This window comes from Vipera ursinii (assembly GCF_947247035.1).
Source record: "Vipera ursinii genome assembly, chromosome: 6".
NCBI classification, from domain to species: Eukaryota; Metazoa; Chordata; class Lepidosauria; order Squamata; family Viperidae; genus Vipera; species Vipera ursinii.
Genome location: NC_139515.1, coordinates 17,636,727 through 17,663,180, shown reverse-complemented (window position 1 = coordinate 17,663,180; position 26,454 = coordinate 17,636,727). Strand labels below are relative to the sequence as shown.

The following is a 26,454-nucleotide window of genomic DNA, read 5'->3' as shown; positions in this document are numbered from 1 at the left end:
CTTGCTGCCGGAAAACATGCTGCTTGGCGGTGGCTTGCAGGAGCCTATCAAGGCACGCGAAGAGCACAGGTGCAGAGGCCCCACCCTCCCCTGGGACTCATTGTGCAGTAACCGTGTTGTCCTTCCCCCAGAAGCAAGCGCGAGCCTGAAGGGGACAAAGCCATCCACTCCCTCAGCAGGTAGGTGTTTGCATCCGCTCATGTCCATCTTCTTTTCCTTCCCCCCTGCGAGTTTGCGATACCCCTCATGTTGCCTCCCTCCCGGAGCTGGAGAGTGCCCCTCCCGATGTGCCTAGAGGGGAAAGCAAAGCAGCCAGACAGTGCGCGCCTTCCCTGAGGACTCATTCCGCGGCAGCAGGTGGGAATGGAGGCCCATGTTTTCCTGATGCACACCAGGGCAGGCGAAGCCATCAGAACGCGGGTGTGGAGGGAAAAACGTGCCTGCCTGACTCCCTCCCCCCCACTGTTGGCGACTCCGTACAGCTGGCCCCAACCTCCACGGACTGGAGCCCGTTGGCGGAGGTTGGGGCTGGCCGTATGGAGTCGCCAGCTGATCCGTACGGCTAGCCCCAACCTCCGCAAGTAGTGAGCGAGGGAGATTGCCAGGAGCGCGAATCGGCGTATGCTAAGAAATGCCAATCTTGCGCTCCTGCAATCTCCCTCGCTCGGTTTCAGCTTGCTTTCTGCAAGAGAAAGCCGGTCCGCAGGGCTGCCTTCACGGGTGCCGCTCTAGCACGGAAAGGGGGAGGCCGGTCCCTGTTCGGCCCACCAGCCCCAGGAGAGCCCCGTGAGAGTGCCTCTCTGGCCACCAAACCCTGGCTTTCGAGCAGGAGTGGCCTTGCCCTGCTTGCCCTTGGCCGGCGCCGGGAACAACCACCGTGACCCACCCCATTTTCGCAAGCCCCGCTACGCCGCCTGCCGCAGGTTTCCAGCAGCGGGAGGTTCCAGGATGAGGGCCTGGTGGGGGTGGTCGGGGCTGCTCTGGCGGGCCACTTCTGTGGCAGTGGGACATGCTGGCGCCCTGCACTGTGCTCCATCTGTGGGGGCCGCCCTGGAAAAGGTAGAAGTGCAGCTGTAGTCCAGGATGGTCAACTGCTCTGAGCTGTCTGGCCGGCTTTGTGCTGTCCCCCAAGAGCAGCTGGTTGTGAGTTGCTGCCGTCCGCTTCCCTGAGTGAGCCTCAGCCCCGGATCTCCCAACTGGGACTCCGGCCACGTCTGCAGAAGGCAAGTGGGGCGAAGGGAGCTTTGGCACGTCTTCCATCCCTCCCATGTGAAGGGTGCCTTCCTACCCTGCGGTCCACAGCAGCATTGTTGGCGTGTGTGGATCCACTCTTGAGCGAATGCGAGGTGTTTCTGTTGCTGGAATAAAGCTTATTAAATGAGCTAGCAACCTCTGCATATCTTTGATAGATCTTCCCCAACTTTCCTCCGGTGCTTCATAAAGTTAAGTGGGCATCAGGTTTCTTGGTAAAAATGGATAAGGAAGGAAGGAAGGAAGGAAGGAAGGAAGGAAGGAAGGAAGGAAGGAAGGAAGGAAGGAAGGAATTAAATGACAATGGGAGGGAGGGAGGGAGAGAGAGAAATAGAGAAAGGGAGAAAAAGAGGGAAATGGTCATAAGTCACTTTTTTTCAGTGCCATCATAACTTTGAACAGTCAATAAGCAAATTGTTGTAAGTCAAGGACTACCTGTACTTTATCATTTTTTTTCTTTTTTTTGGTCAAGTTTTTGACACCTTGCTGGGCAACTGGTGGTACTCGGACATTGCCTTATCCTAAAAGTGGTACAATGGGTGAAAATGTTGAAAAGCCCTGGTTTAGAAGAGTAGAATAGGGTAGGATGCATAGTATACATCCAAATAAATTTTGTGGAACAATTTTTCTGGGATTAATGATTTGCTTATAGTAAGAGAAGGAACTATGAGAAAAGGTGCACAAGTATCACCATTCACTATTAAAAAGGCAATCCACATTTCTGTCCCACAGATTTGTTTTCCTGGCAAATGGGAAATTATAGGCCAACAGCAATAAATAGAAGCCAGTTAATATGTGCTGAATGTTACATTAGTAACAACTTTTAACTTGCACTAGGAATTGATCCAGATACATGTAAAGCTCACTCTGCCTGTATTTACATTATCTTTATATCAAGGCAAATATTACAAATGGACATGAGAAAGTTACTATGGCAACAAGTACTTAAGTGGTATATTTTTCTAATTGTAATATAAAAAACACTTAATTAACAATTGTCATCTCAGTTGTACAATGATTATCTTCAGCTTCTCCTTTATTGGAAATTGGCTGTATTGCTAGTTTTGCATTAGTGTTATATTCTCAGACTTGTCTGCAACAACTGAACTATGCCCCCTGCTGGTTAACAGTGAAAATATGTAATTGCTGCACTGCATTATATCAAGATTTCTTTTAGTTGAGTTTTATTAGCAAAGGGACTTCTCAATTATGAATGTAAGTCATATGTTGAACCAGTGTGCAAAGAACATAAATCTCAGTTGTGCTGAACTGAAAACAAAGCTAGATGAAAATATTTTTTTCTGCAATAATACTGAAAGAACAGTTCAGCTATATACTTTGCTGCTGCTACATTTATCTGTGGAAACTTAAGCATCTATGTGCTTAAGAGTGAAGGGTCCTTGGTGCTCTCTAAGCTTGATTGCTTTTTTGCAGACATTTTGCTACCCAGACTAGATAACATCATCAGTGGAATGAAATGTCTACAAAAAACAACAGCAACAGAGACCCCTCATTTCAACCATGCTACAAATATTCTCCTTTACTGGTGCTTAAGAGTCTTTGCATGGGTTTAGATATTAGAATACTTAAAATAGCCCAATTGTGTAAGACAGTGGCGTCGTTTAGACCGATGAGTTACCTCTGCTTCGTCTGGAACAGTGTATCCCTTTATCTTGATCATGTATATATCATAATGTAAATTGGACAAGCATTTCACCATTTACCATATTTATCTGAAGCACAGAGCTGATTTATGGCACTCCAACGTCTCATTTGCTCCCAATACAGAACGTGACGGAATGTTTTTCCCCATTTCTCAGAATAGCTGAAAAGTGTATATTAAGGCTTGAAGATTTTGTGGGTTAGGGTTTGGCAAAGGAACAAAACAGGCTTTTTTATGACTTCACATGCTTTACAGTATCCATTTCTACCTACAATCTCCTTCCCACAATACAGCCCCCAAGGGCCCAAAGTATAGATCCGGCTACTCATCTTGCATTCCCAACGCAGGTCACAAAGTCCAGATGTGATCTCCAGGCATAAAAATGCTGCACCAGAAGCAGGCCAATGATTCAGAGGACACATGAGCTGACAACTGGCCTTCTAGGAGCATTTTAATGATTTCGTACAGCTGGCTGCATGAACAAAGTTGGCTTAGCTCTTTGATCACATAAACAGCTTACTTAATTTCTTAAAGATGATGATGTTCCTGTATTAGACTTCACTATGAATCTAAATATACCTTATTTAAACACATCGAAAATCTTTTTGTGGAATTGTAAATTTTTGATGATTTTTGATGATTACTTACCTTAATTCACAATTCATTTACACGCTTTCTTTTAAAGTGCAAAGGCAATTGAAAATTAAGGTATATCACATTCTGTTTTCTAACTTAATGGATGTAACCAAGAGTTAGGTAGTCATTTGTTCCTAAAGATTATAATTTCTTCTATTATGATGGACAGAGGTTTATTCCAATAGAAATTTAGAACTGCCATTTTCACAATATAAAACATGAGGTACATTGGTATCATGAGCTACCAATGATGAATAATAGCCTTAGACACATAAACATGATTTTGAGAACTAAAAATGAACACCATCACACAAAGCCTACCGAAAATACAAAGCAGACACAATAAATCTTTAATGACAAAGTTGACCATCAGATTTTACACATTTTTTCCCCCAAACGCCAGCCTTCTTTTACCAACATTAAAAAGGCATTTAAAAAGTCCACATCTAAAAGTCTTTTGTTTGCCAAGTACTTTTCTATTGTTCCACAAATAACAAATAGTGCTGAAATGGGCACAATCCATTTGATTTAAGCAAATGTCACTAGTCACTTATACTAGGATATTATAACGCCTGTATAAAAAGTAGTCATTGTTCTTACTTTGTACAGAAATGCAATTTTAAGTACAATTTATCATTCACTTCCAAAGAGAATCATACTGGCAACCTGCACATATAAACACCATTTACATATCACCTTGGGTAGTGGTTTTTCAGTTCAATAACTTAAGGGTTAGATATCGATGTCTCATCTTGGAATGTAGATCATAAGTCTTCATGGGTATCAGGTGAACTTATATTTGCTGATGTTTTCTCTTCTGTCAAAATGAATGAATCTTAATTAAATATAACTCCTACGCAGTCACACTACTGCTATTACCTAGTATTCAGAAGTTCCATTGCTTGTGTAGAAAGTGTATTGATACACTCAGGGAGGGCAGTGGTCTATTTTTATTTATGTTGGCAAGATACCATTCCAGAGAGACCTTGTCTATTCTTGTGCTGGAAGCAAAAAATGGAAGCTCTTAAAAGCACATGAAATATTGTGCATAAGGTGGGGGTCATGTTGTAATTTTTTAAAGCAGCCAGTATATTTACATATTCTCTTTTTTAAAACTATATGAATGTCAATCCAATACATGAGTACTAAGAGAATAATTCAGCTAGGAATACATACTGTCATCAGTAAGTATTCTGTTATATAGCTCACAATGTTGCATCTACGAGGATGTCTGTACTTACAGATTGTACAATCTAAGTTTCTGAAATCCTTTCTATGAATTCTTTGCTCCATTGCTAATACACTTCTCCAGCTGAACTTGACTGTACCTCAGCTGAGATTCAGTCATGGCTTAAATAAATTTGGAGAGCTGAATCGCTAGCCCTACTCCTTTTGGTAGATACTAGTCTGTTATATTGCATGACACAATCTTCTCAGCCCAACTCTTGCTTTTGTTCTCAACCTTATTTCAGCATTTACCAATCTGTCTTCTTAATGTGGTGCCTTCTATGTTGGATGACCAACCTCAAAATTCCCACTCTAGCTGGAGAACAGCAGGCTGGAAAAAGCCAACTTACCGGTAGGTTGACAGAATTATTAGTACAAAATTACTGATGGGTTTCATGGCAGGATTTGGTCTTTCTGACTTCGTTTAACACCAACAAAGATACCAGGAATAGAAAGTGGAGGATTTGGACTGCCGAACTGGATTTTATACTACCAAGAAACTATTTTAACATGGCTTAAAGAATGGATAATGCTTAGAGACAAAAGACTATTATATCTAGACCTACAAATTGGTTGGCATGCCTTTCTGTAGTATGGGAAGCATAAAATTTACAGATACTTTCAAATACACTTTATAAGAAATGAACTTCTTTTAGAATGGAAAAAAAATAAAAGCGAAAATTTATATCAAGATACCTGGGTGGCTTTCAACAATGGAAGCATTTGCTTACCCAAATTTAATTAATTACGACAAAGTTGTGACCTATAAAGATATCTTAAATATGTAGGAAGAAAAAGTAAAAGAAACAATTATAATATGGGCAAAGAACTTTGGATATAATAGAGAATTAGAAAACTGGCAAAAGTTATGGGGAAAAAATGCTAACTAAAGCAGTGGCATATAAAGAAAACTTATATAAAATGTTTTACACATGGCAGATGACACCAGTGAGATTAGCAAGTATGTTTAAAAATATTTCAAACAAATGTTGGAAATGCAAAGACCAGGTACTTATTACCATATCTGATGGACATGCCCTAAAGCAAAAAGATTTTGGTTAAAAATATATTTATGGTTGGAGAAAATGACTAAAAAACAAATAGACTTTAAGCCAGAATTATTTTTGTTACGGATAATGGGAGAAAATTATGAGAAAGACTATATATTTAACTCTACGTGTACTAACTGCAGCAAGAATTGTATTTGCCCGACATTGGGAAAATGAAAATTTACCAACTGAAGAAGAATTAAGAAAATTTTAGAGTGTGCAGAAATGGACAGATTGACTTTAAAGATAAGAGAGAAAGAAGACTCAGTGTACTTTAGAACATGGGATAACTTCTATCAATGGCTAGAAAAACAAGTTAGAGAGAAAGGAATGTGATATGGAACTTTGAATATATATTAGCAAGAAGACCATTGAGTGATTAACATATTGTTTATGATAATTAACTACTACTCATTGAGGTTTTTAAAATACATGAACCCAGACATTATGCTGTTTGCTAAATATTTTTTAAAAAACCCTAACCCCAACCCCACCTTATTCCTAATCCTATAAAAACTATCTATATCTATATCTATATCTATATCTATATCTATATCTATATCTATATCTTATCTATCTATCTATCTATCTATCTATCTATCTATCTATCTATCTATCTATCTATCTATCATAATAGATAAGATACCAGGAATCAATTAGAAAATATAGTGATCGGGTTGAAATGTAAAAAAAAAAAAAATTAAGAGAAATATAAGAACATTGAAACTTTCTTTGGATCAGTAATTATTACTACACCACTCTTCCCACTAAATCCCACTGGAAAGATGACCACTCACCTGCTTTGATAGATGGAACACAGATGTCATCTTTGTCTTCAAAGCCCTCTGAGCAGATACATTTGTAACCTCCTGGAGTATTAACACAATTGGTATTTTCTCTTGTGCACACTCCTTCAGTTTGTGAGCACTCATCTACATCTACAAAAATGTATGGTAAAATGAAATTTAACAATACAGGGAGTGCAGAATTATTAGGCAAGTTGTATTTTTGAGGATTAATTTTATTATTGAACAACAACCATGTTCTCAATGAACCCAAAAAACTCATTAATATCAAAGCTGAATATTTTTGGAAGTAGTTTTTAGTTTGTTTTTAGTTATAGCTATTTTAGGGGGATATCTGTGTGTGCAGGTGACTATTACTGTGCATAATTATTAGGCAACTTAACAAAAAACAAATATATACCCATTTCAATTATTTATTTTTACCAGTGAAACCAATATAACATCTCAACATTCACAAATATACATTTCTGACATTCAAAAACATAACAAAAACAAATCAGTGACCAATATAGCCACCTTTCTTTGCAAGGACACTCAAAAGCCTGCCATCCATGGATTCTGTCAGTGTTTTGATCTGTTCACCATCAACATTGCGTGCAGCAGCAACCACAGCCTCCCAGACACTGTTCAGAGAGGTGTACTGTTTTCCCTCCTTGTAAATCTCACATTTGATGATGGACCACAGGTTCTCAATGGGGTTCAGATCAGGTGAACAAGGAGGCCATGTCATTAGATTTCCTTCTTTTATACCCTTTCTTGCTAGCCACGCTGTGGAGTACTTGGACGCGTGTGATGGAGCATTGTCCTGCATGAAAATCATGTTTTTCTTGAAGGATGCAGACTTCTTCCTGTACCACTGCTTGAAGAAGGTGTCTTCCAGAAACTGGCAGTAGGACTGGGAGTTGAGCTTGACTCCATCCTCAACCCGAAAAGGCCCCACAAGCTCATCTTTGATGATACCAGCCCAAACCAGTACTCCACCTCCACCTTGCTGGCGTCTGAGTCGGACTGGAGCTCTCTGCCCTTTACCAATCCAGCCACGGGCCCATCCATCTGGCCCATCAAGACTCACTCTCATTTCATCAGTCCATAAAACCTTAGAAAAATCAGTCTTGAGATATTTCTTGGCCCAGTCTTGACGTTTCAGCTTGTGTGTCTTGTTCAGTGGTGGTCGTCTTTCAGCCTTTCTTACCTTGGCCATGTCTCTGAGTATTGCACACCTTGTGCTTTTGGGCACTCCAGTGATGTTGCAGCTCTGAAATATGGCCAAACTGGTGGCAAGTGGCATCTTGGCAGCTGCACGCTTGACTTTTCTCAGTTCATGGGCAGTTATTTTGCGCCTTGGTTTCTCCACACGCTTCTTGCGACCCTGTTGACTATTTTGAATGAAACGCTTGATTGTTCGATGATCACGCTTCAGAAGCTTTGCAATTTTAAGAGTGCTGCATCCCTCTGCAAGATATCTCACTATTTTTGACTTTTCTGAGCCTGTCAAGTCCTTCTTTTGACCCATTTTGCCAAAGGAAAGGAAGTTGCCTAATCATTATGCACACCTGATACAGGGTGTTGATGTCATTAGACCACACCCCTTCTCATTACAGAGATGCACATCACCTAATATGCTTAATTGGTAGTAGGCTTTCGAGCCTATGCAGCTTGGAGTAAGACAACATGCATAAAGAGGATGATGTGGTCAAAATACTCATTTGCCTAATAATTCTGCACTCCCTGTATGCAGGTGAATTATTAAATTATATTAACCGTTTCAAAATTGTTGTATATCCATGACATTATAATGATCTAACCTGTGCACGTTTCTTCTTTCATTTCGTAGCCAGTTACACAGCTTTTACATTTATTAGGCCCTTCTCCTGTACATCCCAAGCAGCTGAGATCACATGCTAAAATGTAAAATAGGAATGCCATTACAATGGAGTTCTTGGTCTCTTTGAGCTTAATTATTTCTTTGGAGACATTTCATTACACAACGAGGTAACATAACTGGGGTGAGTGTGGAGTTTGCTCCATGTTTATATATAGTAGCATGTTATTACATTTAACATAACAAATAGGCAAGGTTAGCTAGAGAACATGTAAAATTAATAGACACACAATTAATGAGGCAATAGTTAACACTCATGACTAAGGTATTTGTATAAAAATATTTGCATTAAGTTGGGTCCTCAGCCATGTTCCCCCATTGAAATATTTTTAATTTAACGAACATATTAGGAAAGTCAGAATGCAATGTGAAGCCTTAAACGTCAAATACAAATTACATTTAAATTTGAAATTAAGTGAATATCCACTAATCATTTTTAGAATTTAATTTCTAACAACCAGTTGGCACTTTTGTTATTCATGAAGAACAAATAAGCATTCCATGTATTAAGATTTATTTAGAAATTCTAAAAAAATAAACCTTTGCAGGAGAAAGAACCATCTGTGTTCAAGCAATATTGATCAGAATTACAAGGAGATTCTTCTACTGCACATTCATCCACATCTAAAAAAATAAACCCACATTAAAGGTTACAGCCAGAGAAATGGAAAAGTTCAAAACTTAAAATTTTTTTGATATGCAAGACAGTGTTGAAATATAGATTGTACTGTATTACATTTAATCAAATGTTAAATCATCTTTGTCCACCTTCTTTCTTTTCTAAGAACAAAATGTTCCACAAACAGGAATAGTGGAAAAGGAGGCAAAATAAATCAGAAATAGGCTGATAAACTGTGAAGACTTCTCTTATCTGCAAAACTAGTTCTGGCTGCTTAACAAATTATGGTTATAGTATGTGAATGTATCCGTTCCTCAATATTTAATGAATAAAACTGCAGATCATTTAATAATACATTCTCTTCCCATCTTTGCCTTTATTTTAAAACTAGATAGTTAACCATTAAAGAATTGAATTTATTTATCATTGAAAAATACAAGCTATTATCTTACAAAGTGCAGAGTTGAGAGAATTTGACATGAATGAGCTACAGATCTACAATTTTGCTTTATTTAAGAACTTTCCTTCTTGAGGTATGAAGAAATGCACTATAGAAATAACTGTAGTGAATGTAAGAAGGAGAAGATAATCATTCATCCTTTAGATTAATAAATTATTTGGCAGGTGTTTTTTTAAAAAAAGCATCGCATAGCCATTCTTACCCACACAGTCTTCTTCATTTCTGAGCCAACCTTCTTTACAATCTTTACAGTCTTTATTGGTTGCTCCAGTACATGTTTTACATGAATCATGACAAGCTATTAAGAGAAGCAACATGTGCAAGATTGTTATAGACATATATAACTTTAAAAAGTTTGCAACTGAAACAAAAAAAAACAAAGCAATTGTACAAAATATTGCTTTTTCCCCAGATTTTATTTTCATTTCTGAGTCATTTCTGGAATAGGAATGTTACAGCTCTGTTTAAAGCTCAAAAAATATACAGGGGGGGAAAAGGATCAACTTTGCTCTTTCTTTCTTGCTCACTGTTTTTAAACTCTTCTCTGCTTTGTTATGTACAGCATAATTTGCTTTCTTTCCTCCCACTCTATCTCAGTCAGGATTCTTTATTCATATCAGCTCAAGACAGACGTCCCAGTCGCACCTCCAGAACACTTGGTAGAAGCTCATGGAAGCTGAGCCACTGTGATCCTCCTCTTTTTCCATTGTCTTGCCTTCCTGTTTTTGTTTTTATTAAACAGGACCAAAATGGGGAGGGGGGAGGGAGAATAAAACACATCTGTGTACAGTGAGGGAAAAATTATTTGACCCCCTGCTGATTTTGTATGTTTACCCACTGAGAAATAAATGATCAGTCTATAATTTTAATGGTAGGCTATAATAGTGAGAATAAAATAAACCTATCATTAAAATTATAGACTGATCATTTCTTTGTCAGTTGGCAAACATACAAAATCAGCAGGGGATCAAATAATATTTCCCTCACTGTATGTATGTATCTCTCTTTTCAGATATGTTTGTCTGTTGTGCTATGTTATGTGTGTTGTGTGCACACAACGGTTTCAATATAGGATGACCATGTCATTCTTACTCTTTTTATTGCTAAAAGTTCAGGCCTTCAGCACAGAAAAGATAAATTCATGGTCTCAATTATTCATGATGTATGCTACCTGTGACTTATACACAAGTTATTTCCCAATGTAGGCTATCTATGAACTATTACCCTTTCTGTCAATTTGACACTCTAAATTGTTTGGGGATCAATACTCTTACAACACTGTGCAGATCCTTAATGTTCATAAGTATTTGTGACATATTTTCAAATTGATAGGTACAAATCCAACCAAATTAGAACTTTCTGAAAATATTAATAATAAAATAAATAAATCACATAGGCAAAACAGTTCTTCTTTATGTTAACTCAATATTTCAGTCTTAAAAGTTGGCTGATGATCACGAATGCTCACTTCAAACTAAATAAATAAATACCAGCATAGATAACCTCAAGGAGCAACTGAAACAAACCATGACTCCAGAACATACAAAAAACCTGGTGTAGCCAAATACAGTTAAGATCAAAATACAAGAATCATGGAACTCATCATTCTCTGCCTCATTACCTACTTTTATTTTGGGGACCAAAACACATCCCCTCCAGTAGCCAATACCAAGACAAACAAGGATTAATACCAGATAAACAATAAAGCAGAAAACAATACAGGGGGTCCTTGGTGCTCTCTGAGCTTAACTTAATCTATCAAGGAGAAAACCACATCCTCACCAACACTGGCAGGACAAGACAGTGTACATAAACAGGGGTCATCTAGTTCATAATGAAATGTAAGCAAACAAGCTCAGAGGGCACAAAAGACTCTACAGTTCAATCCTAAACGTCATATATTCTCCTATTTGCGATGAATCTCAAAACCAGGTATATGAGGAGTTTTTTTTAAATCAAAGGTTATATTTTAGAAATATATAAAACTATCACTAGCACAATTAATTACAGTAAATTGATATTGCCTACTTGCCTATTAAATTCAAGGTGCTGGTAATGGTTTTCAAAGCCCTACATGGCATGGGTCCGGAGTACCTTAGGAATCACCTGCTGCCAGCGTCAAGCTCCCTCCGCCCAGTGCGCTCCCACAGAGAAGGCCTCCTAAGGGTGCCGCCGTTCGGAGAATGCCGTCTGGTGGCTCCCAGGGGGAGGGCGTTCTCTGTGGGCACGCCGGACCTATAGAACCGTTTACCGGTTGAGCTCCGGATGGCTCCCGACCTTCGCTCCTTCCGACGCGACCTAAAAACCTATCTGTTTGAACAATCCGGTCTGGTCTGACGGGTTCTGTTTTAATTATTGTTTTAATGTAACTTATCTTCTGCATTTGGGCATTAGGGTTTAACTTATTTTCAATTTCTGTATTTGTACATTTTTGATATTTATGTCACTGTTCACCGCCCTGAGTCCTTGGGGAGAAGGGCAGTATACAAATCAAATAAATAAATAAATAAATAAATAAATAAATAAATAATACATGGCTAAGTCACCATAACATTGTAACCAGTAGCTACTATACAAACTGAAATGATAATTAGGCTCTACAGTACTATACCACATTTGTTGTGCTCAATAACACAAGTTAAGTTTCCTAAGCAAAAGAAATTAATAAAATTGACTTAAATGGAACTGTTGGATTTATGTACTCACTTTATCATCTTGTATAATAATTACATGTATATTCAATATCCAGCAAATATTTACTACAAAGTGTACGAATGTATGAAGGCAAAGATGCTAATTTAATCAATCACACTGAATACTATGAAAGCATGTAAACATACCTGTGCAAACAGAATGTGTATCATTTTTATAAGAGTTGTAGTATCCATCAGAACAGTCCAAACAGAATTCTCCTTGATACTCCTTTTGGCACTTGCATGATCCATCACCAGCTCTAGTACCATCTCCATCACAATCACCATTTCCATGGCAAGGCCTTTCTGATCCCCCACGACAAGCTTCAAATAAGTAGAACATGTTAACCTTCACCTCATAGGTAAAACAAAATGTCTGTTGCCATTTCTCTTGCTGTAACTTAAGTCTTAGCAGTTATTTGCACGTTTCACGATGAATAGGAAACCCGTCAAGAAATTTCATCTTTGTTTTAACCAAAAGGGTCAGAAATATTCAAACATGCTTAATAACCACTTGCAGGCTCTGACAAGAAGGGAAAAATTTACTCCTACTCCTCAATATATAAAATGATGCTCAGAGTTGTAAAGTTGTAAAAACATGTTGATTGGTTAGAAGCACTAGCATTGGGACCTACCTGTCCTTCTTTTGGATTCTCTCAAATCTGATTTGGAGCGTGTATGTTGAACTCCTTCTCAGGCAACTGATATTGAAGGGGTGAAATAGTGTCTGGCTCAGACTTTTATCAACAGTGGGAACTTTGTGGGGGCTGCTGTGAGGAGTTTTGTCACAGGGAGTTTGCCACTGTTTGTCCATCTAGGGAAGGAAAAACTATGGGAACAATGCACAACATTACCACTGGAAGTTTGGGAGGCTGTGACAGTGGGAGCTTTCTGCCAGCAGGCCGGAGACTAAAAGTGACTTTGCATTGCTGGCAAAGATAAGAGTTGCTCAGGTGTGTTTCTGCACTGTTGTAACAACATGACCTGTGCTGAAGGAGGATGCAGCATTTTTTTTAATCATTAGATCACAAAACTGACCACGAAGCGAATCAGGACTTTGAGGACTGCCTGTTCCCCTTTGGGGAAACAGAAGGAATGTACTGGCTGAGGAGTAAGGGGCAGCAATGTTGTGGTACCAGAAGGCTGGCACAGTTCATCCCCCTTGTCTCTGGTCTTTGACTGTAGAAGCCATATCCTGAAAAGTACAGGGTTTCCTCCTGTTAGAAAACAACCATTCTCTCGCAGGTGAGAGCCATGGGGAATTGTGTGTGTGTGTGTGTGTGTGTGTAGGGTGGATTGGAGGGTGACCCTGGCCTGACGGTTAGAGCAGTTGGTTGGAGAGCCAATGACTGATTAGTTCTGGAAGGGAAGCAGTTCTTCTGAGTCTTCCATAGCACTGAGAGCACAAGCTGATGTGCCTGGAGAATTCAGTTCTCTCCTCTCTTTGGATAAAATGAGTGATCATAGAAAGGCAACCTGGAGATCCCCCATTTTGAAAATTGGTGGGCATGGGGCAGGGTGTGTTGAGAACTAGGGGTGGGATGTGGTCAGGACAGAACATCATGGTGCTGACAAATATAGGAGGGTAAGGTGCAAGATGTGGTGGAAGGCCGGGGACAGCCTACTCTCAGGGAACAGCAGCCCAGCGCCTTGTTCGCTCTTTATATTCTGACTCGTAAGCTTCAAGCCAAGTTGCTGATTAGCAGACTTTTAGAGGCCCTGGCTTTTGGGTGCTGCTACTGAACACCAGGTTAGCCTATAATAAAGCCTCCCTCATCTGTGATTTAACTGCAGATGAGAGGCTGACATGATACATATTACCAAGAGCTGATTGGGTCCAGAGGGGGGGACGTGCTACACATGGGGCTGCCCTTGAACACTATCTAGAAGCTTCAGCTGGTGCAAAATGCATAGGGAGTCATGGTGTTCCTAGAAGGACCTTTTTATATGTCTGCTCCACGAGCTGCACTGGTTGCTGGTTTGCTTTCAGAAACAATTCAAGGTGCTGGCTTTAAAGCCTTTACAGAGCAGGGGGCCACGTTATCTAAGGGATAACCTTTCACCAATTCTATTCATCCTAGCAGGGTCATTAGAAGAAGCAGGCTGCTATGGAGCTCCATCTGATGGACCCAGGAGACGAGCCTTTTCTGCTATGGCAACCTGCCCTCTGGATCATCACTCCATCTGAAGTGAAGTTATCCCAACCTTTGTGGACTTTTGCAAAGCCTTCAAAAATGTTGTTTTAAACAGGACTGCAGATCTGCTGACAACAGAGAACCCGTACATTGGTTGTACCACATATGACATTCTAATTAACCCTCTTGCAATTTTGATTTTACTTATGTTAATTGTTTATCTGGTTTTTATATTTGGCTTCAATAGTTGGCATGTGAGATGGGTGGCCATATAGATACAGTAAATAATCCTACATATCTTCCCATTGGATAACTCCAATGTTTATTCACTTATCCCACCCCTTATCTTGTAACTGTTCAGTAACATGTCATTTTTAATACTGCTTTCTTCTTTTGCTCCACAAGCATAGGAAAACTAACGAAATATTTTTTAAAAAATCCAGCTCCCTCATCTTAGTATAGAACATAAAACATCTAGTGATATATCTGACTTGACCCCTTGCTCTTAAATAAGGCTATTATTAGAAATCTAGCTATTTATTGCATCCTTTATAATCCTTCCAAAACGTATTTAAAGCAGTTCATCTAACTGATTCCATTCAATTACTTTCATTGTCTATCCTGTCTCTAGACAAAAACCTGATTTTCTGCAGAATTCACAACATTGATGGCATAAATGAAGCTTAATTATCTATATTAAAACTTCTCAGTTCTACTAATCTGAAATACTCCAATATTTATCTATTCAAGTTTAATTACCAACACAGTCTGGTCCATGTGTTCCAGCAGGGCAGCAAACTTCAACTGTTCCAATGCATAGCCACTTAAACAAATCAGGGTATTTCTTCTTCCTGTAAGAATAAAATAATTCATAAAGATAACATCTGTTCATAACTTTCATGCTGATCTGTGCAAGTTACACACCAACATTAATTTCTGCAAAAAGAGATCAAGAGATCAATTACAAATTGCCATTAAATTCCAAAAGGCAATAATATAAACACCATGTAAGATGTGTACATATTATGAATTGTCAGCCATTTTTGCTCTGCCATTTCAACCTGTAGCATCCTACACGTACAACTTGGTCTCCTGATCCAGAATAAAGAAGTGAGCAATTGGCAATTGAACAAATGAACCAGGGTATTACAGTACAACTGTTTCCTACCTCATTATAACAAACCAATTCATTTGAGAACGGGAAAATTTGTAAAACAACTCTTAACTGTTTAAGAATCTAATGTCTTAAATTATTATGCTTGATCTTTTAACTGCAGCATAACCTACTTTTTAAGGGGAGCAAAATGACCAGCTAACCTTACTTCCCTTGGTGCAAGAAACACATTGTACCACAACTATTAAAGCTGTACCTGCACTGGTCAGTTGTGTGTAATTATTTTTGAGAACTTTCACTACAATTTTCTACCAAAGCATCAGATGCTATAATTACTCACCTGGACATTAAGCTAGACCAGGGGTCGGCAACCTCGGCTCTTTTATGACTCGTGGACTTCAACTCCCAGAATTCCTGAGCCAGCTATGCTGGCTCAGGAATTCTGGGAGTTGAAGTCCACGAGTCATAAAAGAGCCGAGGTTGCCGACCCCTGAGCTAGACCCATCATTATTTCCAGCCATATTTTTTAAAAACAAAACAAAACAAAACCATGACAAACAGTGGATAGTGAGACTGAATTTTGATTGGTGCTAATGGCAGCTTGTATTCTCAATTGCTGACTGAACTCTGTTTGCATCCATTTGCAACCTACCCGTTGCAGTATTTGATCTAAGCCCTAACTCTAAGCATCAAAGTTAGGCATAACTCTAACTCTACAACTAGGAGGTTAACCGTACTAGCTATCATACTTCAGAGATCTTGGAATAAAGCCCTGTCAGGCTACAGAAGTGCAGCAGACTAAAATTATTACCTGAGAAAAATGGCAGCAAAGTTAAAAAGGACAATGAAAGAGCAGAAAGCTGGAGTTAGCAGTGAAAAGATATACCTTTAGTATCAACAATATTTTCATTTATTTGTTAAATTTATATATCCCATTCTTGCTGTTTGGAGTGACTATCTATAGCAGGGGTGTCAAACTCAATTTCATTGAGGGCCGCATCAGCATTGCGGTTGCCCTCAGGGGGCCGGGTGGGTATGGCCAGGGTGGGCGTGGCCTACTGGGTGGACGTGGCTAGAGTGCGTATGGCCTACTGGGTGGGCGTGGCCAGTTCTACATCGTTCGCATCAAGGGTGCCTATGGGGGCCTGGGCAGGAGTGGGACAGATCTGAGGGTCTCTGGCAGAAGGAGGGTCTCTGGGCCAGGGCCAAGGCAGTGGGGGCTGTTCCCTCACTGTTTCCAGGATGGCTTTGCGGGCCACATGAAACCACTTTGCGGGCCTGATCTGGCCCCCGGGCCTTGTGTTTGACATGTCTGATCTATAGTATATAAACTGAGCAGAGAAACCAAATTATGGAACTTTGACCTAAGAACAGCAAGAAAGTGGGAGAGAATATAATATTTCAGAGGTTTTCAGGCAAAAAGAAAAAGGGCTGGGTCCAGGAGATTTTTTTTTAAAGAATAAAGGGACTTTAAATTGAAGCTACAATCTGATCATTAGTAACTGTTGACACTTTCATTTGAGGAGAAAGTCATAGTATCTTTTCAACCCCTCTCATATTTAAGACATGATTGAAGTTTTCAGCAGCTATGCAGCAGCAGATGGAGGCAACTGACAACCTCCTCTTATTTAGCATAAGAATCTTTAACGGCAGAGTTTTACCAGAAAACAACAGCTAGAGATCTTACATGGGAAGACCTTTGTCTCTCAGTGGAGTCTATGGAAACGTCATTAAGTTCAAAATCATCAGAAGAAGACAAGGGAGAGGCTTTAACCTAACTTAACCAGGGATCACTAATCAAGGGCAAGGTATCATTAAAGGTAAAGGTTCCCCCGCACATGCGTGCTAGTCGTTTCCAACTCTAGGGGCCGGTGCTTATCTCCGTTTCAAAGCCGAAGAGCCAGCGCTTGTCCGAGAACGTCTCCGTGGTCATGTGGCCGGCAAGACTAGATGCCAAAGGTACACGGAACGCTGTTACCTTCCCACCATAGTAGTCCCTATTTTTCTACTTGCATTTTTTACGTGCTTTTGAACTGCTAGGTTGGCAGAAGCTGGGACGAGTAACAGGCGCTCACTCTGTTACACGGCACTCGGGATTCGACCCACCAAACTGCCGACCTTCTGATCGACAAGCTCAGCGTCCTAACCCACTGAGCCACCGCGTCCCTTAAGGTATCATTACAAATGTGTAAAAGAACAAATTAGTTCCACACAAACACACACCAAAACCCTGAACGTATGTATTCAATAAAAATTACTGAGCAAAATGTAAGCTATATCTCAGGACCGGAAACTGGTTTGTTGGATTTGCAGCTAAGTGATGATATACAAGGAAGAACAACTTGCCCTTCTGATCCCAGGTAGTGCTGTCAGGGCTGGTAGTTAGATAAATTCTCTTCTTTAGTTGCAAATGGAGCAGATGTGATCTGGAATTAACAAGAACCTTATCATGGAATCCTAGGAAATAATGTCTGGAATGCTTATCACGTGCATTACTGTAGCATCTAGCAACCATGTCTAGCAACAATTATTGAAATCTCAATACAAAATGCCACTAATAAAAGAATATGCCAGGCTTCTGCAGGATATTGAAGTTTGCTTACAAAACTTCCAGAATGATTATATCCATCCACCGATGATGCAAAAATTCAGGGTAGTCTACCTACAATGGACATATCAACTTAACACGATAAGCCGTCGTTATTTGTTTTTCCTTATCAGCAGACTGATAAATTGGAAATATATGTCTCAACGGGACACTCCAACGAAGGTGATGTATACTTTCACTATACTGGGTCATTCATAAAGCACCTGCCTTGTTTAGATGTTTGCACCCTAAATGGATATAGCCAACCAGATACCCTTCAGATGCTTTGGCATGGTCATTGCTGAAGAATTATGGAAGTAGCAGTCCAAACATTCTGTAGGGCACTGAATAATCTACTACTGTTTAACAAGGTGGAGGGAGAAAGAGGGGGGAAATAGCTGCACTAAATGCAATCTACTTTTATACTGCACAAGATCTTTGAAAATAGTTTTATACATTTTAAAACCATTGGCACAACACAAATTCTGCAGCAACAACAAATTTATCCTACTCAGGTTGGTTTAACTAAAGTATATAGCAAATAAGCATGCCTTATCAAGTTAACAACAAAATGAGAAAATATGTTATCAAACTACAGCTTAAAATGGACTTTTAATGCATTTAATACTACTTTAGATTATATGTTTAAAAAAATTCCTACCTTTACCATGCACTTCTTACAGCCAATATTTAAATAAGTATTATTGTAGTTTTACTTACCACTTGAACCACCAATTTTCTATATGTTCTTCATGTTCCTCTACCATGTTGTTGCATTCAAAGTTACTACTGTCACACAGATTTTCTATAATTTCTACAAGACGAATTTCACTAGAGAAAAACAACAACCAAAGAGTTGATTTACTGAATTCTGCCTGAAGTGTCTATAACAGGGGTCGGCAACCTCGGCTCTTTTATGACTCGTGGACTTCAACTCCCAGAATTCCTGAGCCAGCATAGCTGGCTCAGGAATTCTGGGAGTTGAAGTCCACGAGTCATAAAAGAGCCGAGGTTGCCGACCCCTGGTCTATAAAAATTAAAACCCATGTCTAAAAAAATCAACAGTGTTGCTATTAACTTCTAATATTATATAATCTATAACTACAATGTCCTTGTAGGAACATAGGCTGTCTAGAAACATGAAGAACAAATAAACAAAGAAATAATCAATCAACTATTTTAAGCTTATAATAACATGTTCAGCATCCTAAGACTGCAAAACTTTGTAAAGAGCTAAAGGAAACTGCCTGCATGGAAGGCTTTCAGCTACACAGCTAACTTACAATGGACACACCAACATAATGCAACAAGCCACCTTCATCTTCTTTTCCTTATCAGCAGACTGATAAATTAAATTGAAAGTACAAGTCCTTGTGGGACTCTCCAATGAATTTGTTGCATATTTTCACTGTACTATGCCACTGGCTGTGAGAAAGGTTAAACAGCTCTTTCAGGCAGTACCCGGAGACAAGAGGGAAGCTTTCACCAAGCAGTAGCAGGTTGCAACCCTAATCATTTCCCCATAGACTTTCAGGGGAAGCCAGCAGAGAACATTGCAAATAGCAATCACAAGTGCAAACAGGTTGTCAAGCACAGATCCAAATCACAAGAACACAGCGGGGAACCAATGTTTTGTAGTGGTTGGAAGTGCTTTACAGGCTATAACATCCTTTCCAAGGCCACTCTTAATACATACTGAGTGACTGAGAACCACTGATAAAATATATATGTTCATTATGATATAATACAGATAGTTCTTAAAGATATGGGATTGGTATTTGAGGACTATAAGGCCTGGGACAGACAAGAATTCCAGAAAACAATCTTTCTTCAAGATCGAGATTGATTTGAAAGCAGATTTTAAAATGACAGGCTACAAGGATGATATGGAAAAAGATGTTACACTGGACAAGCAAAAGAAACTGATGGGAGATCTTAATAATCAATAGGGACATACAAACAGCAAATCAAGAAAGTGACCCGATACATTTTTAAATATTGGATTTACAAAAGGGGCTTGTAAAAAGTTTTTAAAGAATTTTGTGAGAAGGGACAAAGAACAACTGAAAGGATTTCTATGACATTATTTGATGGTACTAAAGATCAAGATGGTTAGAAATAAATGGAAGTTAGCTTATTTGATCTACATTAAGATTGGTATGCTGCTATCTCTTAACCTTAGTGGACTTTTGCCTATATCAGGACTGAAATGGCTTTATAGATTTGTTTATAGATAAGAGTTGGGACACGGGATACTATCATACTTGCGATGAAGGGGAAATCACCTGTTTATGTATTTCTTTACAATTTTTTTGTATTTGGTATTTTTTCTTTCTTTTCTGCATCTTCTGCTTTTTCTTTTCCTTTAACTTGTATTAGCCTTTGCTATTATAATTTGTAATCTTTAATAAAATTACTATTAAAAATAAACCGGCAAAGGAAACTGATAGAAATAAATGGGTCCCTGAAGGAACTGGGGGACATCCTAAGGATTTGCTGCAAGGTCCCACCGAAGCCTTAATAATGTGCTGAAACCAAAAGCCCACTGACGCTCTAAACAGGATTGCATTTATGGTACCTCTCTCAACACTTCACAACCATCATTCCCTGTGTTCACTGTTCTGTACCAGCCTGCTATCGGCCCTGCAGAAAAGGCAGGGACAACCCCTTTTACAAGAAGGCAAGAGGCTGGAACTAAGCCTACCAAATTTATGGATACAAAAGCAAACAAGACACAAACCATGAAACAGGAGCTATTCAAGCGGTTGCCTTCAGCAAACCAGCCCTCCCATGCATTCCCCTTTTATACAGTTCAGGGCGTGGCTTCTCTCTGCCTCCTTCCGAGGTGCCCCATTGCCTTCCTCTGTTTACTCCTGATTGACTGCCTCCTGCGTCAGGCGTCCTTGAACAGCGCCAGCTGTGGGTCATCTTCATCCATGCTGTCAGGCTCACACAGCTGGGTCTCCGTCGTGACCAGGTGGGAGGGGCCTGGCTGAGGGCTCTCATCAGCAAGCTCTCCAACCCCCTCAGCAAGCTCTTCAACACCCCCCTCCTCCTCTGAGTCGTCCGACCCAACTGCCGAACCCACAGGCTGACCCTGAATCACAACATTCACGGAGGAACTGAGGGTTCTGAAACAGGTTATGAGACATCTGGAGCAGTGGTCCCCAAACCTGTCCAACTTGGTGGACAAGCAGAGGAGGCAGGTTCAGGCTATGTGATGAACTGTTTCACCTTGCTAAAACAAGCCTACCCCATTTGTGAGCCTTGGTGGAGCAGTGGGCTAATGCCTCCTTAAGTAACACCAGCTGCCTGCAATTAGTGCAGGTTCGCATCCCACCAGGCTCAAGGTTGACTCAGCCTTCCATCCTTCCGAGGTAGGTAAAATGAGGACCCAGATTGTTGGGGGCAATTAAGCTGACTTTGTAATAATGCCGCTGGGGGGGGGGGCGAAAGCCCTAATAAGCAGGTATATACATAGAATGAAGGCTATTGCTAAGCACATTGTGCTTTAGATTGTAAGCCTCCCTGAGTCTTCGGAGAAGGGCGGGATATAAATGGGATTAAAATAAAATAAAAATAAATAAATTTGTGCTGGCAGGGAGGGCCTACTGTGGATCCTGTCAGAGAATAATGACTATTGGAATCCAGAAGAATAATCTTCTCCACCATAGTGCCCACTCTTTAGAACATCCTACCCTCCAAGATGAGATCTGACTCCACCTTCCTAACCTTCCATAAGAGCCTGAAGATCTGGCTCTGCTGATTGGTCTGGGGATCTAATGGGGAAGTACCACATTCGAAGTGGCTGCTAGACTTGATAGCAAACTCCACCTCTCCCCTTGCTTCCCTCTTCCCCAGCTCCCCATCTTTTATTCTCATATCACTGTATACTCAGTTTTCTTTTTATTATTCTATTATTTCATTACTTTGCTACTGTTAAGTTTACGTTTTTCCCATTTTTATTGTAAGCCGCCTAGAGTAGCCCCATGGTGAGACAGTCAACGAATAAATTTAACAAACCAACAAACAGACTGCAGCATTATGCACAGTAACATTAAAGGAAAGGTATACCCCAGGCTTAGACATGTTCAGCAGCTAACAGCAACATCTGGACTTGTTTAAAGCTTGTATCTTGTATGTAAAAAATCCTCTTTTTTCTGGTTGCTGTGATATTTGTGTTGGATTTGAGAATGTAAAACTACAGTATGGGCCAGCTTACATGTCGATACTTGGGTCAAACTTAAATATGTATGAAAGTGAAATGTATGTTTGCTATCCTATGTACCTTCAGAGTCAGGTACATAACTCTAAATAAACAGCATTTCTGCTTAATATACTGTATCTTGCTCACTGAAAAGCATATTAGCACATTGAGAAAAATAATATATGCTATACCTTGATTCATATTTTGATAATGTTTTTTCTTCCCAAGCTGTATTGCCACCTCCAAAGTTCTTCTTTGCTGTGTCTGTTAGACCCTGCAGAAGTTTGATAAAATGACATTTTTCAAAATATTGTTTTTACCACCAAAAGCAGACATTTGTTTTAAATATATATATTCTACCCTACAGTACGCTATACTTTATAATCAATTATATATTTGTAATTACAAATGTTATTTTTAGTGTCCTTGTTTCTGAAGAATAGGTTAAAGAAATCTGAAAGCAACAGGTCCCTTTATTTTTACAGTTTACTATATTAAGGTCTAGTAAGAAATATTTACAGAAAGTGTACATGAAATACAGAAATGTATTACTTTGCAGATGAATTAATTTACTCTTTTTTGAAAGCTCATACAAGTCCTGAAATCAGGAACAGCAATTCAAAATTTCACTGGTGTCAATGCACCTAATAGTACTCTTCTTTCCAATAGGTAAAGGTAAAGGTTCCCCCACACATGAGTGCTAGTCGTTTCCAACTCTAGGGGCCGGTGCTCATCTCCGTTTCAAAGCCGAAGAGCCAGCGCTTGTCCGAGAACGTCTCCGTAGTCATGTGGCCGGCATGACTACCGACGTCAAAGGCGCACACAACGCTGTTACCTTCCCACCGTAGTGGTCCCTATTTTTCTACTTGCGTTTTTACATGCTTTCGAACTGCTAGGTTGGCAGAAGCTGGGATGAGTAACAGGCACTCACTCTGTTATGCAGCACTCGGGATTCGACCCGCCAAACTGCCAACCTTCTGATCGACAAGCTCAGCGACCTAACCCACTGAGCCACTGCATCCCTTTCTTTCCAATAATTAATCCCAAATATGAAAGAATTCTAATTTTGTACAGTTCTCAACTAATATTTTCTCAAGTCATAAGGTACTACATGTTTGAGTTTTTAAAAGGTTGGAATCTGACTTTTATATTTTATGCACCAGCCTAACTATAAAGCCATATCCCTATCTGTAACACCACAAAATTGAATTAGGGTTAGGGTTTTTACAAATGCTTTCTGTTAAGTTTTAAAATTTAAGGATTTTTTTTAAAGAAATGCTTCTAGAACATGAGAGCAAGTTTGATGAACTGGTAGAGGTGCTAGTACAGGTAGTCCTCTACTTATGAACATAATCAAGCCCAAAATTTCCATTGCGAAGCAAGGCAGTTGAGTTGCTTTACATTTTTGCCACAATTGTTAAGTGAATCACTACAATTACTAAGTGAATCATGCCATCGTTAAACAAACCTAGCTCCCAACATTGACTTAGCTTGTTGGGAAGCCGGCTGGGAATGATAATCACATGACAATAGAAAGTGTCATGTCATAAATACAGGCGCGTTACCAATTGTCTGATTTTTGATCACATGACCAGGGGGATGCTGCACCGGTTGTAAGTGTGAAAAAGAGTCACATCACTTTTTCTTTCCACTTTAACTTCCAATGGTCACTAAATGAATGGTTATAAGTCGAGGATTAACCAGGAGGCTGTGAGGTCTCAATCTGCTTTAGGCATGAAAGCCGGCTGGGTGATTTTGGGGCCGGTCTCAGCTCAACCCACCTCACAGGGTTGTTGTGGAAAACAGGACACAGGAAGTGTTAAGGAAGCTCACCACATTTTGGGTTAATGCTGAAAACCAAGATCATGGCATCTGGCCCTCTCAATTCCTGGCAAATAGATGGGGAAGAAATGGAGGTAGTGACAGATTTTATTTTCCTGGGCTCCAAGATCACCGTAGCCAAGAAATTAAAATATGCTTGCTCCTGAGGAGGAAAGCCATGGCAAATCTAGACAGCACACTAAAAAGCAGAGACATCACCCTGTCAACAAAAGTGCGTATAGTCAAGGCTATGGTCTTCCCAGTTGCAATGTGTGGCAGTGAAAGTTGGACCATAAGAAAGGCTGAGCGCCAAAGAATTGAGGCCTTTGAACTCTGGTGCTGGAGAAGACTCCTGTGAGTCCCTTGGACTGCAAGGAGATCAAACTGGTCAGTCCTAGAGGAGATCAACCCTGACTGCTCTTTAGAAGGCCAAATCCTGAAGCTAAAACTCAAATACTTTGGCCACCTAATGAGAAGGAAGGACTCGCTGGAGAAGAGCCTAATGCTGGGAAAGGTTGAGGGCAAGAGAAGAAGGGGACGACAGAGAATGAGGTGGCTGGCTGGAGTCACTGAAGCAGTAGGCGTGAGCTTAAATGGACTCCAGAAGATGGTAGAGGACAGGAAGGCCTGGAGCAGAGGTCTTCAAACTTGGCCCTTTTATGACTTGTGGACTTCAACTCCCAGAATTCCTCAGCCAGGCATGCTAGCTGAGGAATTCTGGGAGTTGAAGTCCACAAGTCATAAAAGGGCCAAGTTTGAAAACCCCTGGCCTGGAGGAACACTGTCCATAGGGTCGCGATGGGTCGGACACGACTTCGCAGCTAACAACAACAACAACAAACCTGTTAGGACTCACCCCTAACTATAAATGCTGTTAACAATAAGCCAACACACAGGGTAAACTCATTGGTGCTAGAATTAGGACTAGTTTTAATGAGGGGGCGGGAAAGCCAACTTTCTCCCTAGTACAGGGGTAGGCAACCTCGGCTCTTTTAGGACTCATGGACTTCAACTCCCAGAATTCCTGAGTCAGCATAGCTGACTCAGGAATTCTGGGAGTTGAAGTCCATGAGTCCTAAAAGAGCCGAGGTTGCCTACCCTTGCCCAAGTATTTTGGACTATTTTAAAGTGCGTCCCAGCGCTGGGCTCAGTTAGGGTCTCTCCCTCCGCCCTCCTTTTTATACCCTTAGCTGCCTACCTAAAGCTGCTGAGAAAAGGTACCGAGTTTCCTTGCCTCCCACCTGAGTGAATCGGTCGGCGATCCCTCGACAGGTGTTGCAGGCCTGCCGGAGCCTCTCCTCAGAGGAGCCCAGAGCCGGCGACGCGGGCGGGAGGGAGACAGCCAGCAGGATGAGGAAAGCAAAAGCTTCCAGCCATCTCCACGCAGCCCGACCGGCTTTCATGGCGAACCCCGCCATCCCCCACCCCAGGCTCCAAAAGCCGGCTCCGCTCCGGGCTCATTCAGAACTACGTCTTAGACCCGCCCACATTCCCCTCCAGCCAATCGTTCGGCCCACAGCGGAGACCCTCGTTGCTAGCAAGCAGGCACGCGGCCCAATCGCAGCTCGCCACGCTCCGAGCCAATGAGAACCCCACGTAGGGGTAAAAGAAGGAAAGCGAAGAGCTAAGAAACTGAACCATAGATGCACGTGGAGTTCCAGGGGCAGGCTTGTGACGTCATCCCTTAGAATTTTTTTTTTTAAAGCGAAGAAATAAGAGATCGTTCCCGTGAATGTTAAACCCGTTCGGTTGCAGAAAGTGTGTTACTGGCCCAATACACTTTCGTTTGTATTTATTACGACTGCCAAGCTCCCAATTTCTAGGATAACTAAGGTCCCCATTGGCTCCCTATAAAAGAAGGGGGAAATAAAACAGAAACCACCGTAATAATAAAAGGCAAAAAAAAGGGAAGAACCTTCCCGCAGGACATTGAACGGTCGAGAGGAGCGTTCTTTTCTCCCTCTCTTTTCAAGGATCGAATTTCACTCGGGGAGTTTGCCAGTAACGAGGATTCGTTCAAAAAAAAATGCCATGACGCTTGCACGGAGGTCAGCCAAGAAAGGGGAAGGATCAAAGTAGCTCTGCACTTTGGCAACGAGAGAGAACAGGTTAAGAAGCAGACTTGCGGGGCTCACGAAGACCACTTTTTGAGGAGAGGAGGGGGAGGAGGAGGAGGAGGGGTGGGAAGGGCCAGCCCAAAGTGGAAGAAATACCACCCCCCACCCCCAATTCACTGGAGTCGCCTCTCATGTCAAGCCCGGGCAGCGACAGAAGGAAATGGTATCTCTTCCTATCCGAGAACGC

The 26,454-nt window shown here is 40.7% G+C and overlaps 1 protein-coding gene across 1 annotated transcript; it reads right to left on the bottom strand.

Moving 5' to 3' along the window:
* Positions 1–3,175: 3,175 nt before the first annotated feature.
* On the bottom strand, positions 3,176–25,614 carry CRELD2 (cysteine rich with EGF like domains 2). The gene is made up of 10 exons (XM_083365928.1): positions 25,392–25,614; positions 22,521–22,603; positions 18,843–18,953; positions 15,181–15,272; positions 12,434–12,610; positions 9,796–9,891; positions 9,055–9,138; positions 8,438–8,533; positions 6,624–6,764; positions 3,176–4,367 (listed from the first exon to the last, which is right to left on the bottom strand). The coding sequence occupies exons 1-10, from the start codon at positions 25,566–25,568 to the stop codon at positions 4,315–4,317; spliced, it is 1,110 nt and encodes a 369-aa protein (XP_083222054.1). The 5' UTR covers positions 25,569–25,614; the 3' UTR covers positions 3,176–4,314.
* Positions 25,615–26,454: the final 840 nt, after the last annotated feature.

Coding starts and splice junctions, on each gene's coding strand:
- CRELD2 (XM_083365928.1), bottom strand. CDS start 25,568: ATGGCGGGGTTCGCCATGAAAGCCGGTCGGGCTGCGTGGAGATGGCTG. Junction 15,273..18,842: donor GAAAATTGGTGGTTCAAGTG/GTAAGTAAAACT, acceptor TTATTCTTACAG/GAAGAAGAAATACCCTGATT. Junction 9,139..9,795: donor AAATGAAGAAGACTGTGTGG/GTAAGAATGGCT, acceptor TTATTTTTTTAG/ATGTGGATGAATGTGCAGTA.